The sequence below is a fragment of the Triticum urartu genome, chromosome 3A, assembly GCF_056163025.1.
Source record: "Triticum urartu cultivar PI428250 chromosome 3A, HENAU_Tu73, whole genome shotgun sequence".
Lineage (NCBI taxonomy): Eukaryota > Viridiplantae > Streptophyta > Magnoliopsida > Poales > Poaceae > Triticum > Triticum urartu.
In genome coordinates this window covers 262,949,361-262,967,007 of record NC_141875.1, presented here as the reverse complement: position 1 = coordinate 262,967,007, position 17,647 = coordinate 262,949,361, and the positions used below count along the sequence as shown (strand labels likewise).

Genomic DNA, 17,647 nt, shown 5'->3' with positions numbered 1-17,647 from the left:
CGCTGCCGTTGGATGAACAGGACCACGAGGAGGCCGCTGCACCCCAGCCGGTTGGGGGTGGATGAACAGGACACAGTGGAGGCTCTATGAGTAGCAGCTGGTGGAGGCTGGATGAACAGTAGCCCATGGAGGGTGGAGGAGGTTGACGGTGGATGAACAGTAGCCCGTGGAGGATGGAGCGAGGTAGTAGACGATGGATGAACAGGACCCCGTTTCGACCGTAAGCACTCCAAGACAAGTCCATTTCCTCCGTTTTGTGGTACGCCACACCCCTCCTGATCAACACGACCCTGTTTCGACCGTAGGCACTCGAACACAAGTCCATTTCGTCTGTTTTGTGGCACGCCAGATCCCTCCTGATGAATAGGATCTCGTTTCGACCGTGGCCAGTCGAACAGAAGGCCGTTTCGTCTATTCTGCGGTACACCAAACCCCATTTCGGCTGTTCCGTCCAAGCCGGTTGGTTCCCGTTGAACAGGACGGATTCCGACCCAGTCGGTTGCCTCCCGATGAACATGACTATGTTTCATCGCTCCGACCTAGACGGTTCGCTGCCCGTTGATTAGGATGCCGTTGCTGCCGCCCATTGCCTCTCCATGTACACAAGCCCTGGTCGTCCGTATATATGCGCGAGTACGCGCTTGAGACCCCGCCCGTATGTACGTACGTGGCCATAATTTTTGCCCTGTGGCTATACGTACATGTACAGGACTTAGGCGGGACTGCATGAACTGCTATTCGGGTGCTCTACAACGACATGTGCTGCTACTTACTCGGCCATGGTTCATACTTGCAGAGAGACCGATCGACCAGTATGTATGTACACGTTCGCTACCAGGCAGACAACACTATGCACGCTTTGACTGGGTGGGTCCCAGCTGTCAGGGAGGATAAGGATGCACTTCCTTGCATGCGAAGATATAGCTACTCGGTCCCAGCTATCAGGGGGAGGAATTGTTTTTATTTTGCGAGTAATAAGGAGGCACTTCTTGTGTTCGAATATGTAGCTGGTGGGTCCAGCTATCAGCCTCATCGCCTAAAGTCATCTTCCGATGGCTATCCTTCGTTGACCATGTTGACCACGCCGCGCCGAGAACGCCAAGGCGGTGGACGACGGCGAGGCCTAGGAAGGGAACTGCGTAGAGACGGGGAAGACGCGACAGTGGATGCCCACGCGGAGGGGGGTACGTGGGTTGACTGCTTCTGCTGCGGTGTGAGGATGTCATCGTCGGAGAATAACAGGAGGTGTGAGTGAGTATAGAGAGATGGCATGGCGAGCGGTGGCAGCACAGCCAAACACGGGAGGCAGGAGCAGGCGGCACGACCGGCGCTAGTTTGGGTGGCTGGAGCAAGAAGACCAGAGGTTGAAGAAGCACGACGGCCGTTGGATGGACATCGTACGGTCACTGTAGCTAGAATCGTTTATATTGATTAAGTCGACAATTCCCTTGGTAGGTCCACCGGTCAGCCTCCGAAATGGTGCGCCCCAGATGTCAAGGGATGAATCATTTTTTGGGCGGCTGAAGCAAGAATATACGATATTGAAGAAGAAGCATGACATCCATTGGATGGACATCCAACGGCCACTACTGCTAGAACTGTGTGTTGACTATAAGTTGACAAAGCCTTGCGTACGCGTCAACTTAGTAGGCCCATAAGTGTGTAGCAGAGAACATATAGCCCATTTGCGATTTATGAGATTGTACAGTCCATTTTTGAATTCTAATGGAATTTACGATAGCCCATTTACAGTTTGTTAAAAGTGCAACCCATTTTCTAGGTAGAATAATTATTAATAATTTCAACCAACTGCTCAAAACAGAATTCAATAAAATTTTCCACATTTTGATGGGATCCGAAATATTTTTATCCTGAAAATTCTAGTCAGATTAAATATAATTTCAAAATATATTTGTATAACATAAAAATCCAACGAAATATTGCGCGCGCAACAAGTAATGAAATTAAAATTTTCAAAATCCAAAAATAATATTTTTAAACTAATTATGTGTTTGGTGCTTTTTTGATAGTTACTGTCCAGTTTTTATAATTACATCACATTTATTATTTCTTAAATCCCATTTTATTCTTAAGCCTAATGCATCCCTCCTAAGAAAGATTGGAAGCCCAGCCGGGCAGAGAATAACAAGTTGACCCGGATATTGTGTACAACTGTTGGCCTAGTTGCATTGCTGATGTTCAAAAAAAGGCATGTGTAGTATAGTACAACTTTACATGGCTACTCAGCCCATATTCCGCTACGCCGGAAAGGCCCAAACATGGTTTTTATAGAACTTTTTGAAGTCACTGAGCTCAATTACTAACTTAAGAAAAAAAGTCAGAGTACAGTGGGACCTAATTAAAAGTTGTCACGAGTGAAGAAATAATTCAACAGATCCCAGTTGTGCGTGTGTGTGCGTGCGTGTGTGTGTGTGTGTGACCCATCAGTCGATGCTCTAAAATACATCTTTTAGCCATATGCATTGCTGATTCTCAGTAAAAACTTATATACTTGACGCAATCATATAGAACATCATAGCACACTGAACTTGCATACAAAAATTTCACGCAGGCGACAAAATCAGGGTGGAAGCAATGGATCGCTACGAGTAGGGCTATGTTGAAACCAACGAACTCGTACATAATGGTTCATCATATTTATCAATGATGGGGAAATATCTTGAATGATGTGCAAAGAAAATAGACAGAAAACACAACAAGTTATGCTAGCACATTATGTTAACGTACAACTCTTTCTAAAAAAAGTTCAGGTACAAAAATAGAACAGATCACAATCAAATGTATTGGCACATCAGTGCTTCATACCCATAGCTCGAATTTAACTAGTATCTGACAAGATTCAGTTGTTACCTCAAATTAGAGCACATCCAGGCAGCCAGCACTGCCTCTTCTCCCAAAGAAGCAGCGACCTCCGCCGTGCGATGGAGTAGGCCCTGTGCCATCCATCATTCCGAGCAACACGGGGAAAGTCTGACATTGACTCCTGTAATGGACGTCATGGACGGACCCTGGCACCAGCGGCAGCGGTAGGACTTCGATTGATGGATTGACCAATTCTTCGACATGCACGAACACTTGATACAGGTACATCCCTAACGTGGTCTGTGGCGGCCTTGGTGGCGACGAATAGTACAACCTGGTTCCTGCACCGGTATCTCAACACCAATCACCTTCGGTATGGTGGACGGCTTCTTTATCCATACCATAACCGCCAGAGCCCAGTTGTCTGGAGGAACAAACATACTTAAGAGCTCACCTCCAAGGTCGTTGATAAGCTCATTCATGGACTCGCTGTTCCAAGCACGTCGAGGCATGCCCTGGAAGGTAAGCTTTGTTAAAAACTCAAGCTCAGAGGGCACCGAGCCCCATCCTGGGTGCCACCGATCAAAGCTCATCAGCGCGCCATCGCAAAACAAACACTGGGAAGATTCGAACACACGACTACAGTCGAAAGTTGTCCGGAACCTGACGAAGAAATCAGCCGATGGCGGACAGACTTTGATCAACAAGTCACTTATTTGGATGTCATGAGTAATGACAAGAGCTTTGACAAGGTCGTCCGGCGAGATGGGAGGGCGGTCGCCATTGATGGTTACCATCAGCACTTTGCCGGCAAACTGGTCGTCAAGCGCTACCATGCCACTCTTGAGCGATAGCACGCAGTGCCCGAAGGCAGGACGGACCTCAGGATCTCCGGCTCGGAAATCCACGTTGACCGGTGACATGATAATGCGCTTGAGTATAGGGAGTACACGAGGGGGATTTGGGGGAACTGGAGACTCCAGAGGTGGGGGAGGGGCGGGAGATTGGGGATGAAAAGGTAGCATGAATTTCAAACATGTGCCAATATGCTCTCGGTGCGCAAGCGCATGAAAACACTGGTGGCGCCCACATGTCGGCCTAAGAGTCCTTAGTCTTTCTTTTTTTTGAGAGCCCGACCATTTTTAGGATCTTTTTGAGAGGTTGGTCTGAGAGTCATAATTGACCTGTTTGGCATTGCGTTACTACTCAGCCCATATTCAACGACATCTCACTGGCCCAAACAAGTGTACATCATCGAAAAGGCACTAAGCTCAAATTATAACTTGAAAAAGGAGATATACTCTGAACACTAAAGAATGGCGATGCCCTCATTTAGCCCACCATCAGTTCGAGACAATAAAAAGTTCGAAACAACGATATATACAACATTCAAACACTAATTAGTGACTACTACTGACATAAACAACAAGACATGATAGATCATAAAAAGTCTTGCTACACCACCAAAACGCACCCATCTGCAGCGCTCAGACTCTCGTGATCCAGACGAGAATGACATTCTAAATAGAGGCAACTATTACATAGTAAGAATGACATAGATGAGGATGACCAAATGACAAGGAATATGCATAACAACGGAGAGAACTACCCATCCAAAACAAGCAGCAAAGATAACAAGTCACTCGAAGAGGGATGATCCAACACCATCATCATTTGCAGCCCCGCTTCAGCTACCAGTGATCCGAAGACACGAGTACTCCACCCTTTCGACGCAACAGCCCAATTTTAACATATAATGAGGCTAGCCAACTCGTCTCCACGGTTGTCACTCGTTTTGCTTCGATATGGGCCGTTGGATGTTGGCCAAACAGTTTATTTTTTCGCTGGTACCTGTTGGATCGTCGCTAAAAATCTATCCTTGCCGTTTTGACCGCACGGTGAGTTTTGGGTGGGGGATGACCTGTGGGCTCAGGCAAAACCTCATTGGTTGGGTCGCCGTTTTTTGGGTGCGCTAGCGGCCTCTCTTGCCGCGCCGCGTGCGCTCGTCATGGGCATTGTGTTGTTTATGGTTCCCGCTCGCCCCTCTGGTTCACCAGTTAGTGCGGCTGCCAGTGGGCCTGCTTGCTCTTTGACCCCACATGTTCATCTGATGACTGTGGCTTTTTCGCGTGCCTACCGCATCGTGTCGTATCGTGAGTCAAATGCGTGGATCGCTCATTGCATGTTGGCCGCGTGGTGCGGTATGGGGAGCAGTTGGGCAGGGATAAGCCGATGCGTGTGTACCCGGCTTATGCACCCGCGTCTGTCCTATAGCGATGACGGGTGGGCCGACGCTGCTCCTGGTCCCGTTCATCGGTGGCACTGGCTGCACATCTCATCGTGGTCGAGATTCTCCAATACCATTCGCCCGCGCGCCGCGCTCGTCCTGCGGAACGCCCTAGCCGCCAACCCTCCACGTCAAGCCCGGCCCCTCCGCCTCGTCTCCTCCCCGTCCCTCCTCTCCAACGCCGCCGCCCTCGATGCGCCATCGACACGTCAGGGATACACCGTGATGGAGCTCAGCCCGAGCCCAGTAGAAGCCACTCCTAACCATGTTCGCTCGATTGACAGGAGCAGGGCAGCGGATTGGATCGAGGGCGCCCGCATGGCCTCGCCGCTGTTGTCACCTGGATTCGCTAGCCGCCGCCTTGAGTCACATCCGTCGCCGCCGTGAGTCAGCTCCACCGTTGCTGCCAGGAATCTCGTCCCCGGCAAGGTAATTTCCTCCGAATCCCTGCACTCCCTTGTCCTGCTGCCCTACTTGCTACGTGTGTGCTGTGTGCGTTTAGCCATGATCTCATCGAGAAAGCTAAGTCCCTCGACTTTTACAGGGGTAATCCGCCTCACTTCCGATCTTCAGATCTCCATATTTGGTGAATGCGGTGTTTTGGTTTTATGTCAGATTACTATCTGTATTCGGGGATTAGCTATGAATTGATGTTTTTTACTTCGAGCGTGGATACTCGACAGTAGTTGATTTAGGTCTTTTTGTAGAACAGAATGATTAACTTGGTCTATTTCTGGAAAAATGGTAGATGATATATGTATGAACGATCGTAACACTTTACAGTATGGTGTAATGATGGTCGGTGGGGTGTGACTTTTTGCTGGCATTGTCCAGTGCAGTTTTTGGATTTCTACTGAGTGGTACCATGTTTTGAAACTTGTTTTTGTGTGTTGCTGTTTGTAGGAAAATTCCTAGGGATTTTATTGACGGAGGCATCACTATCTGGCGCTGGATTATCCATTTTTGCAGCACTAGCAATGCTGTTTTTGTTTGGAATTTCCAGTTCTCAATATCTATTCTATTATCAACTATACTATACTTCTTGTCAGGTTACATTATCTTACTTGGTTTCAGTGTAAATGTAGCACAAAAAGAGGTACTCCCTCCGTTCTAAATTAGTTGTCGTAAGTATGGATGTATCTAGATGTATTTTAGTTCTAGATACATCCATTTCTGCGACGAGTAATATAGAACGGAGGGAGTAACATGGTTGTTTTCATGTTCGATTTGGTTTGTAGCACACTACGGAACACCATAAGGGAAAGGGCATTGCACTTCTTTATTTATAATTGGCCTGTTGCTATTCGGTTTGCTATAGTACTTAATTGATACACCATTTCAAGTTATGTAGTCTAAAATAACCCTTTCAAATGAACTTTTTTAGTTGATCTTCAGAGCATCAACATGGTGGACTAGATTATGAAATCAACTATGATCATGAGAACTTGAAGCTATTTGTTGACAGAATTGTCAATTTTTTTGCATGAATTGAAACTGGCAGTGTGATACATCACCGTAGATGCTTTGCTGTGTATACATGCGCCTAATCCTCTCTTTCTCTCTAATCTGTTCTCTTGTGTGAAGATCCTTTGCAGATCAATTGCCGAGGCAGAATGCTAGGTGGCTCATGCCAAGCATCGTTTCACATTCAGGTATGGCTCTTTGCTTGCAACCACTGCTGCACCCACTACACATGGGGTTTGATCAAAATGTATCAGAAAGATGGTCTTGTTGAGAAATATTTGGTAGATAATTTTTTTGACCTGGGTAGATAACTTTTATTATTCAAGATGCAACATTTTGTTTTGATGTATTTTGTTATCGATATTCCTCTAAATGTTTTGTGTACTTTAAGCAAAATGTTGGGTTTGCGTTTATTTTTACATAGTTAGGCAATCTGCATACATTTTCCATACATCAACATATATCTGTTGAAAAACAGAGAATTGCTTCTAGGCATCCACATATACTCACTAAAGAAACAGAGAATATCAATTGCTCCTCAACTATCTGTATGCATCCACATACACTCATTAGAAAAACAGAGTACAAATTACCCCTCTACCGTCTGCGGAACCTAAGAAACAGAGAGCACAAATTCTGTAATAAAAATTATCTATACAGTCGACCATGCAATACCATATCCAATAAGAATAGCTACCGAACATGCAAAGAGAACCAATAATGTTGGGTCGCCAATTGATAGCAAGCTTAAACAAGAAAGGCACTTGAACATTTATAACATAGTGTTCATTATAAACAGAAAAGGTCGGGTGATAATAGTTCAAAGCTTCATGTAACAATTTTCATGCTTTAAGGTCATTATTGCGCATATCATAACTGCAAGGGTGATATTCTTTCTTCACTTTCAGAAGGATGGTAGTTGACTATTTGAAACCTTGTTGAGCAATTAACAAGAAATGGATCTTATTTACTTTGCCACTATTATGGCTTTAGCTGTACTTGGCATATCAAGAGATATTGTTAGGTTCCACCGGATTGATTTTTAGCTCCTTTTTCTTAGGTTCTCCTGACTCGTCTTATTTTATCCTCATTTTTCCCTTCCCAATTTTGCAGGGGGGTTTACTCTCCCTCGAGGTAAGCGTGGATGCAATGGATATTGATTTTGGCTTGGGTGCAAATTGAGTACTGACGGTGAGACTTATTCCATTTGTTTATCCTTTTGGCGTCTTAATCAAGAACAACGCTCAAAGCTTACATGGTTGTCAATCTTGGGTGCCTTGTGCAGACTTTCCAGTTTAGGCAACATTTCGAAATTGTTTGGCTTCCATGAATTTCCCGATGAGTTTGGCCTGCACCACGCTGCCTCATGTAGGATTTTGGCGCTCGTGATTTTCCTTGCTTAGGTGACCTGCCCCAATCCTTCTTCCCCTCCCGCTGATCTCCCTCTCTCTCTTTCTCTCTCTCTCTCTCTCTCTCTCTCTCTCTCAGGTTTGACGTGTGTTCTGGTTTAAGCTTAACATAATTTTTTGATAAAAATTCCATGGAGGACGATGGTTTAAAAAAAAGCCATTTGAAGGAAAATAATGATACGTGAGTTCATTGTGTTTTGTGTGATTTGCACCATGATTGGATTTTTGGACAAATGGGCATTGTTGCTTCACTGCTATATGCTTGGTTCAGAAACTCGGTTCGAGTTAAAATGCTTTAGGCCATCCTTCGTATTTTTTTCAGGATGTGTATGGAAGCACAAAAGTAGTATCAACAATAAAAAGGGTCATTTCACATTTTTATCAAAACTGTGTATATATGCATTTAAGAGCTTAGCAAGAGAATAGCCTCTCTGTTCCAGGAGAAGAATTAATGCTCTGTTTTTTGCATATGCATGCAGCAGCAACTATTTTGTATTCTGGTTGAAGAAAATGTTTACTATGTGAAATGAGGAGTAGAATTGAAAAAAAAAATGCAATTTTCAATATGTAACATGTAATACGTACAATTTTTTGGGGCAGTCTGCATCGCTAGAAGCTCCTGTTTAGATACAGTCATCTGCACTAAGCTTCATGATTCATAGAAAGAAAAGGACTCCATAAAGGTTCAGATTCTTGTTAAGTTGTGATTTTGTGAGATTTCTGTAGTTATTTTTAATACCTATGAATTTAAGAATTGGGATCATCTTGAAAATTACGCTTCCACCTGCTGATTTGTGTTGCCTTAGCACTCCTGTTGTTTCCTGAAAAAATGTTGTGCACAGGCTGGCTGTGATCGATTGGTATAGAGCCCTATGTTATGAATGTGAATATCGAACAAATTAAATATCGCACTCGTGATTCTAACGGTAACAAATCGTTATCCTTTACCGCGATGTGATAGTGGTGTCAAATTATGATACATGGTGCGAATCTTATCGTTTCTCTCACATAATATCTTCTTATTGTTCAATACTATGATCCACAACGTGATACTGAAAACCTTGATTACTGTTGTGTTACAGTTTGTTGCAGTTCTATTTTTCCTTGAGATTGTGTTTATAAACATATATTATATTTTCAGCTATTATAATAAAGTGTCTATCTTGGTTTGAGTTACCCACAAAACCATTTTTTATAAGCTTGCGTGCTATTAGAATATAGAGTTTATCTTGGTTTGAGTTACCTTCAAAACTATTTTTTAGAAGCTTGCACATTTCTATTTAGGAATGAGATTTCTCTACTGAATATGTGATCCTCGCTTCTGAGTGGTAAATTCTTTGATCTACATATCTAAGGAGCGGGAGGTGAAAATGCAAATCAAAATTTCTATTTTGGAATGCGATGTTCTCTACTAAATGTGATTATCAATTTCATGTGGTAATTAATTTCTGAGCCTATAAACTCTTTGATGCAGCAAACTACTATGGTTGCTGATCCATCACAATATTGACCATGAACTTTGTGCATCTAGGTTAGTAATTCCAGAATCCGAGTTGGACGGACTGCTGCAGAGAGTAAAATGTGTCTTGCTGATGCTCTCTACGACACTATCTCATGGATCAATGTTTATCTCTGCCTTTGTCTCTGGTTTGTGTCAGGTTATTTTGGAAACGGAAGGATATCTTCGTGGTCAGCACATCGGTGTCTTAAAGCTGCTTCTTGTGTCACTGCGCCGGCAAAGTGCAAGAACAAACATGGATGTATCAGTGTATATAATTGTATCTTTATTTTTTCATTGATTTAAGATACTCACATATACTGTATATGGTTACCAATGCTCTACAATACCCACATAATTGTTGGTTCTAATTGGCTTCTGTATCAGAGAGTCAAGCCAACTTGACAAATCTGCTACCATGTTCAGTAAAAATACCAAGAATGATGTTCGGAAAGCTATGCTGCACCAGCTGGGACTGGGTGCACCAGCTGTGACTGGGTTGTGAGATTTGGAATGGAAAGATACCTGGGCGGCTGGGCCTGCAGGTGTATGTGGGATAGTGAAAGAACAGAAGTCTTTGCGTATCTGAAGGATAGAATTTGACAACGTATACAAGGCAGGGAAGGGGGTTTTGATAAAGGCATGTGCCCAGTCCAACCCACTTTTGCCATGTCAGTTTTTGACCTTACAAAGGGCTGTTTTTTATATGTAAGGATCCAAACTCTTAGCGTTTGTGTTTGCCCAGACAGAAGATTATTAAAAAGATACACGTATTTTCATCTGCATGATTTTGAATGTTAATTTGTGCTATCAAATTAGAATGTGTTTATATACATCTCATTATAGATAACAAAATACTGTTTTTCCTAATAAAGGGGATTATATTTGTTACATTCATATTGTTTTAAGTAGAGCCCTATGCTACAAAATTTAAATGTCTATGTACATCTTATTGTAGACAAAGCCTGCCTTTTCTAATTAGGAGAGATTAAATTTGTTGTCATATGTGCTTGCCCATAAGTAAACAACTAAACCATGAATTTCTTTTCATCGCTAACATGGAATCAACGGGTCTCTGCGCCATTTGGCGCAACGGGTCCACTAGTTACCTATCAACCCGAAGGCTTGAACCACATCACTGCCTATTGGAATCGAGACATCCAAGGATCAAAATTAATCCAGATGCCTTTGTCATTCTCACCTTCTTTAGGCTGTATCATTGACAATCAGGGGAGTTTGCTCCCGAACTCCTAGGGCTCACCATGTAGACAAAGTTTTCCATAGCAAACAGAGCCTCTATGCCATCAAGGTCCCTGCCAACGGTGATCTCCTGGTTAATCGAATAATTGAGTCCGAGGAACAAAGAGTGTGAACCAAGGCGGTTTACCCGCCTCCAACTCGCCCACCGAACACAGGGGGGCAAGCATGCAACGAATTAGATCCACAATGGCTCCCACCTCCCACCCGCCGCCACCCTAACCCTTGTCCCCTCCACCGCCGGCGATCTCCACCTCTAGCCGTAGATTGCCTTTCTGATCGCGCCATCCCCTTCGGCGTCCTCTGCCATCTACGCTAGTGGTTTTCTTTATGGCTGTTCATGCGTCCATCTCCCCGGGGTTGGATTTTTCCCCTGGGATGGGCCTCATGCAGCAGATCAAGCGCACCCTCCATAAATCGGTGCACCCTTCGGATGGATCTGTCCACTTCACAATGGTGGTCTCGTTTGCACGTCATTCTTTCCAGTTATCTGAGGAGAATGTTGGCCTTGCATTGGAATCTGTGATCAGAGGTTATTGTTCACAACACAAGGTATCATTTCTTAGTGACAGGGTGTTTTCTTTCAACATTTCATGCAAGCAAGTGGGTTTTTCATTCTTCACCAACGTAGCTTTGTTTGCTCCCAATTCGAATGCTTTTTCCATCTTTGGGGCCATGGGGGTCCGGACTAGGAGAAAGAGTTTCGATTGTGGCAATCTGAGTGTCAACAAGAATGGATCCTGGTTAGTCCATCCAAGCGTGGGGCACGTGTAGGTCTTGAAGCTTTGAGTCTTGCTCCCGTTAAATCTTCTTTAAGGTTGAATAGATCTAAGCCTGCCTCTAGGAAGAAGCTACGTTTTGCTACTTTTCTCAATTATCCTACTCGCAAAGGCTATAGTTATGATCCCTCTGCTGTGGACGTTTTAATAGTACGAGAGGCTGGCTATCATGTTGATCCTGCTGAGGCTTCGTCTGCTTCTTCTTCCTCAGCTTTGTCGTTGTTGTCCTTTCCGGTGACCTCACCAACGAACTCTCCGGCGACCCCACCGACGGTAGTTCCCGTTTCTCCGATCTCCTTGCCGTCGATCCAGTTTGGTTCGTTGCCTACGTCACCGGAAAGTCCACCTTTCTTGGGCGGCAAGCGCAGATTCTCTGGGATTTGTTTTGATTCGGATAATCCCAAATCCATGATTCTTTTGGATAGCCCAGTCACGCCTCAGCCCATGCTGTGTGATTCAGGCCGACCTTATATGGCCTCCATGGGCTCTCTGGGCTCTCAAGACGCCCCAATTGATATCTCAGATGATGATTTTCCGGTTATTTCTTCACCGATTCCTTCTCCAAGTAAAATTGTGGAGCAAGTTCAAAACTTTGATGAGATGATTGAAGAGATGGCTGCTAAATATTGGGACTGTTAGAATTGCCTTGGTATGAAACATATGGATGATACGTGCACAAATAGGATTCATTGCAGACTATGTTTTTGTTCTGGCCATAAAAAGAAAAACTGCCCTGGTAATTATGACTCGTTGGAAGTTTGGGTGCCTAAAGTCCCATCATCAGGTTTTGAGCCTCGCGCCATCTCAGAGTCCCTGCCCGTCTCTTCGGGTTCGCTGCCTTCTTCCCCTACTCTTCCAACTACACCAGAAAACCCCAATCTTCTCCGCTGCTGGTGCCTGCTACTTCACCACCGCCATCGACCAAAGACCCCATGGTAGTTTTTGCTATCGATCCTCGTCGCTTCCTGCCCGTGGGGCATGATATCGTCGACGGTGGCGAGGACGGCCTACCTCGGACATACTACTCGCCGTCCGAAGCTCCGCCTCGGCTCCATGAGGAATTACAGTGGCCATTATCGAGCCATTGCCACCGGCGCACTTGGTTGCTATTCGGCGGGAGCAAGTGTTGCACGTCCTCGCCGTCGACCAACAACTTATTGTCCGATCTGCTCAAACTTGGTTTCAGGGTGTTGGTTTGTTTGAGATGGAGAACCCTGTAGTCAGATCCTCTTTCACTCAGCATCCACCGTTTGTTTTGGGTTTAGATGATGATGAGGAGGAGTTCTTTGTTAGATTTATTCCCCGTAATCAAGGAGAGGGATTTAGGGATCTTCATGGCCATAGAACTGGCTGGCTAATGTTCATAGGTGTTCCTTTGGATTATCGCAACACCAAGTACCTGTCAGAGGTGACTCGCACTTTTGGGCAGTTTCATTATTCAGAGCACACTGATCGGCGTAGGGTTCGATCATTAGTCTATGCTTCGTTCCCTAAAGATATACTTGTTCCTTGGAGTGTGGTTTTTCATGAGTTGGCAAACTGGGGTGGTACTATCGTTTCTTGGACAGCTGCAGTTTATATTCCCACTGGTGGTCACTTTACCAATGCGCTGCTTGGCGCTGATGAAGATCCAATGCCTCTAGATGGCAACCCGCACCCCATGCCAGGACATGACCCGCCTCAACCATTCTGGGAAATGCCGCCATAGCCAGCTCTTGGTTGGAATGCAGTCCCACCAGGGCAACATCAACAGGAAAACAATGCGGCCAATGCTTGGGAAAATTTTCAGCAGCCACCTGACAATCAGGGCGACAATGGTTCGGGACACTGGGAAGCCGCAACCGCAAACAATATGCAAAGCCGATGAACCTGTGGTTCAGCCTGCTCAGGATCAACACTCCATGGTTCTTAATCCTTCTATGGACTCTTCTGATTCGTCTGAAGCCAACAATGAGGATGTGGTTCAACAGAACCTGGCAATTGTTCCATACCACCCCCTTTGGTTCAGTTAGAGCCTATCCATCTGGGTATTGTCTGAGTTTTCCATGGTCTAGTTCTGCCTCCGGCTATGCTTTGGGAAAGAACTTTCAGAAATCTGATACCTGAACTGCCAGTCAGAGTTATGCCGCCAAGTCTGAAGTTTGTAGCCCTGCCCCCAGTTATCTTTCCAACAAGGTTTTGGTCCATTGACACAGAGCTATTGTTTTCTACCTCTGTTGATCTTTCTATTCCCCAATTGATTTCTTCTTGGATGATGGAGTTTGCTATGGAACTGATGATGCTATAGCAGAGGGTTTGTCAGTCACTAAGGAATTGGTTCCACCTTGCTCTGCTTCTACCAACAGCCATGCTCAGTCTTCTTCTGAAGACTCTGCTTTAAAATTTTAGTTTGGTTCTGCTTGTGAGACCATAGAGTTTTCTTCTGCTAGACCTTCGAGGCTTGGGAAACGTGGACGTGGAAAGAAGCCAGTGACTGTGGTTCAGCCTGATGACGATGTCTCCACACGCATGATGATGCATAGTTGTGCCAAAAAGAATGGATTTAAGCCCACTTCAGCTATCCCTCTCAAGCCTTCATCTTTGCGTAGGCCTCGTTCCAAGATAGCAAAGATAGGCGATCCTTTTCTGGCCCCGTCCTCTGCTGCGCCGCGCTCTCATGCTGTTGTTGATCCACCTCCTCCCACGCCGATTCGCATGATGCAAGATCTTGGGGCCTCGTTGGGTATCTCTCCAGAGAAGTTGACCATGGAGAAGCTTATGGCATGTTCTGATGATGACACGCAGATGAATAGTTCCAATGAATAGTGTTCTTCATAGTATGCTAGAGTTCTTGGTTTCTTGGGAAGCCAAGAAGTTTGTTTTTTCAGTTTCTTTGTTGTACGTCCTTTCTGAACTTTGTGGGTCTGGTCTGTGTCTGAACTTCTCGTCTTGCTGTCAAACTTTTGGCGCTCTGAACTTATTGGGTGATGTGGTGCTTCTTTGTTATGCAGTGAAGTTATTTTTCTTCTACTCCTATTGTGTCCATGGATAGTACAATCTATCATAATTGGCATGTGTTGTGCTGGAATGTCCGTGGCTTAAACTCTGAAAGCCGTCAGAGAGATGTTCAAGCAAAAATCGAGGAAAGTAACTGCGTGCTACCTCTTGAGCATTGCGTTGGTTTTCCCTTGAAGAGGAAAGGGTGATGCAGCAAAGTAGCGTAAGTAGTTCCCTTAGTTTTTGAGAACCAAGGTATCAATCCAGTAGGAGGCTACGCGCGAGTCCCTCGCACCTACACAAAACAAATAAATCCTCGCAACCAACGCGATAAGGGGTTGTCAATCCCTAAACGGTCACTTACGAGATTGAGATCTGATAGATATGATAAAATAATATTTTTGGTATTTTTATGATAAAGATGCAAAGTAAAAATAAAAGGCAATGATAATAACTAAGTGTTGGAAGATTAATATGATGGAAGATAGACCCGGGGCCATAGGTTTCACTAGTGGCTTCTCTCAAGAGCATAAGTATTTTACGGTGGATGAACAAATTACTGTTGAGCAATTGACAGAATTGAGCATAGTTATGAGAATATCTAGGTATGATCATGTATATAGGCATCACGTCTGTGACAAGTAGACCGACTCCTGCCTGCATCTACTACTATTACTCCACACATCGACCGCTATCCAGCATGCATCTAGAGTATTAAGTTCAAGAGAACAGAGTAACGCTTTAAGCAAGATAACATGATGTAGAGGGATAAATTCATGCAATATGATAAAAACCCCATCTTGTTATCCTCGATGGCAAAAATACAATACGTGCCTGGCTGCCCCTACTGTCACTGGGAAAGGACACCACAAGATTGAACCCAAAGCTAAACACTTCTCCCATTGCAAGAAAGATAAATCTAGTACGCCAAACCAAACTGATAATTCGAACAGACTTGCAAAGATAACCAATCATACATAAAAGAATTATGAGAAGATTGAAATATTGTTCATAGATAAACTTGATCATAAACCCACAATTCACGAGTCTCAACAAACACACCGCAAAAGAAGATTACATCGAATAGATCTCCACACGAGATGGGGAGAACTTTGTATTGAGATCCAAAAAGAGAGAAGAAGCCATCTAGCTAATAACTATGGACCCGAAGGTATGAGGTAAACTACTCACACTTCATCAGAGAGGCAATGGTGTTGATGTAGAAGCCCTCCGTGATCTATGCCCCCTCCAGCGGAGCTCCGGAACAGGCCCCAAGATGGGATCTCGTGGATACAGAAAGTTACGGCGGTGGAATTAGGGTTTTGGATCCGTATCTGATCGTTTGGGGGTACATAGGTATATATAGGAGGAAGGAGTACGTCGGTGGAGCAACAGGGGGCCCACGAGGGTGGAGGGCGCGCCTGGGGGGTAGGGGCGCCCCCAACCTCGTGGCCTCCCTGTTGGTTGCTTGACGTAGGGTCCAAGTCTCCTGGATCTTGTTCGTTCCAAAAATCACGTTCCCGAAGGTTTCATTCCGTTTGGACTCCGTTTGATATACCTTTTCTTTGAAACCCTAAAATAGGCAAAAAACAACAATTCCGGGTTGAGCCTCCGGTTAATAGGTTAGTCCCAAAAATAATATAAAAGTGAATAATAAAGCCCAATAATGTCCAAAATAGAAGATAATATAGCATGGAGCAATCAAAAATTATAGATACGTTGGAGACGTATCAAGCATCCCCAAGCTTAATTCTTGCTCTTCCTCGAGTAGGTAAATGATAAAAATAGAATTTTTGATGTGGAATGCTACTTGGCATATTTTCAATGTAATTCTCCTTAATTATGGTATGAATATCCAGATCCGAAAGATTCAAGACAAAAGTTTAATATTGACATAGAAATAATAATACTTCAAGCATACTAACTAAGCAATTATGTCTCTTCAAAATAACATGGCCAAAGAAAGTTATTCCTATAAAATCATATAGTTTGGCTATGCTCTATCTTCACCACACAAAGTATTTAAATCATGCACAACCCCTATGACAAGCCAAGCAATTGTTTCATACTTTTTTTGTTCTCAAACTTTTTCAATCTTCACGCAATACATGAGCGTGAGCCATGGACATAGCACTAGAGGTGGAATAGAATGATGGTTGTGGAGAAGACAAAAGGGAGAAGATAGTCTCACATCAACTAGGCGTATCAACGGGCTATGGAGATGCCCATCAATAGATATCAATGTGAGTGAGTAGGGATTGCCATGCAACGGATGCACTAGAGCTATAAGTATATGAAAGCTCAAAAAGAAACTAAGTGGGTGTGCATCCAACTTGCTTGCTCACGCAGACCTAGGGCATTTTGAGGAAGCCCATCATTGGAATATACAAGCCAAGTTCTATAATGAAAAATTCCCACTAGTATATGAAAGTGATAACACAGTAGACTCTCTATCATGAAGATCATGGTGCTACTTTGAAGCACAAGTGTGGTAAAAGCATAGTAGCATTGTCCCTTCTCTCTTTTTCTCTCATATTTTTTTGTTTGGGCTTCTTTGGCCTCTTTTTTTACTTTTTATTTTATTTTTCGTCCGGAGTCTCATCCCGACTTGTGGGAGAATCATAGTCTCCATCATCCTTTCCTCACGTGGGACAATGCTCTAAAAATGATGATCATCACACTTTTATTTACTTACAACTCAACAATTACAACTCGATACTTAGAACAAAATATGACTCTATGTGAATGCCTCCGGCAGTGTACCGGGATATGCAATGAATCAAGAGTGACATGTATGAAAGAATTATGAACGGTGGCTTTGCCACAAATACAATGTCAACAACATGATCATGCAGAGCAATATGACAATAATGGAGTGTGTCATAGTAAACGGAATGGTGGAAAGTTGCATGGCAATATATCTCGGAATGGCTATGGAAATGCCATGATAGGTAGGTATGGTGGCTGTTTTGAGGAAGGTATATAGTGGGTGTATGATACCGGCGAAAGTTGCGCGCTATTAGAGAGGCTAGCAATGGTGGAAGGGTGAGAGTGCGTGTGATCCATGGACTCAACATTAGTCATAAAGAACTCATATACTTATTGCAAAAATCTACAAGTTATCAAAGCAAAGTATTACGCGCATGCTCCTAGG

The 17,647-nt window shown here is 44.2% G+C and overlaps 1 protein-coding gene across 3 annotated transcripts; it reads left to right on the top strand.

Moving 5' to 3' along the window:
• Positions 1-5,095: 5,095 nt before the first annotated feature.
• On the top strand, positions 5,096-9,860 carry LOC125543971 (uncharacterized). Of its 3 annotated transcripts, XM_087546868.1 has the most exons (7): positions 5,106-5,539; positions 6,014-6,159; positions 6,695-6,762; positions 7,688-7,765; positions 7,860-7,977; positions 9,458-9,514; positions 9,642-9,860. In XM_087546868.1, exons 1-4 carry the CDS (start codon positions 5,376-5,378, stop codon positions 7,754-7,756), a joined length of 447 nt encoding a protein of 148 aa, XP_087402994.1. In that variant the 5' UTR covers positions 5,106-5,375; the 3' UTR covers positions 7,757-7,765; positions 7,860-7,977; positions 9,458-9,514; positions 9,642-9,860. The 3 variants fall into 3 exon arrangements, 2 of the variants coding, with proteins under 2 accessions (XP_087402995.1, XP_087402994.1); XM_087546869.1 differs by lacking the exon at positions 7,860-7,977 and having other exon boundaries at positions 5,096-5,539; XR_015618705.1 differs by lacking the exon at positions 6,014-6,159 and having other exon boundaries at positions 5,107-5,539.
• Positions 9,861-17,647: the final 7,787 nt, after the last annotated feature.

Coding starts and splice junctions, on each gene's coding strand:
- LOC125543971 (XM_087546869.1), top strand. CDS start 5,376: ATGTTCGCTCGATTGACAGGAGCAGGGCAGCGGATTGGATCGAGGGCG. Junction 5,540..6,013: donor GGAATCTCGTCCCCGGCAAG/GTAATTTCCTCC, acceptor TGCTGTTTGTAG/GAAAATTCCTAGGGATTTTA. Junction 6,160..6,694: donor TATACTATACTTCTTGTCAG/GTTACATTATCT, acceptor TCTTGTGTGAAG/ATCCTTTGCAGATCAATTGC.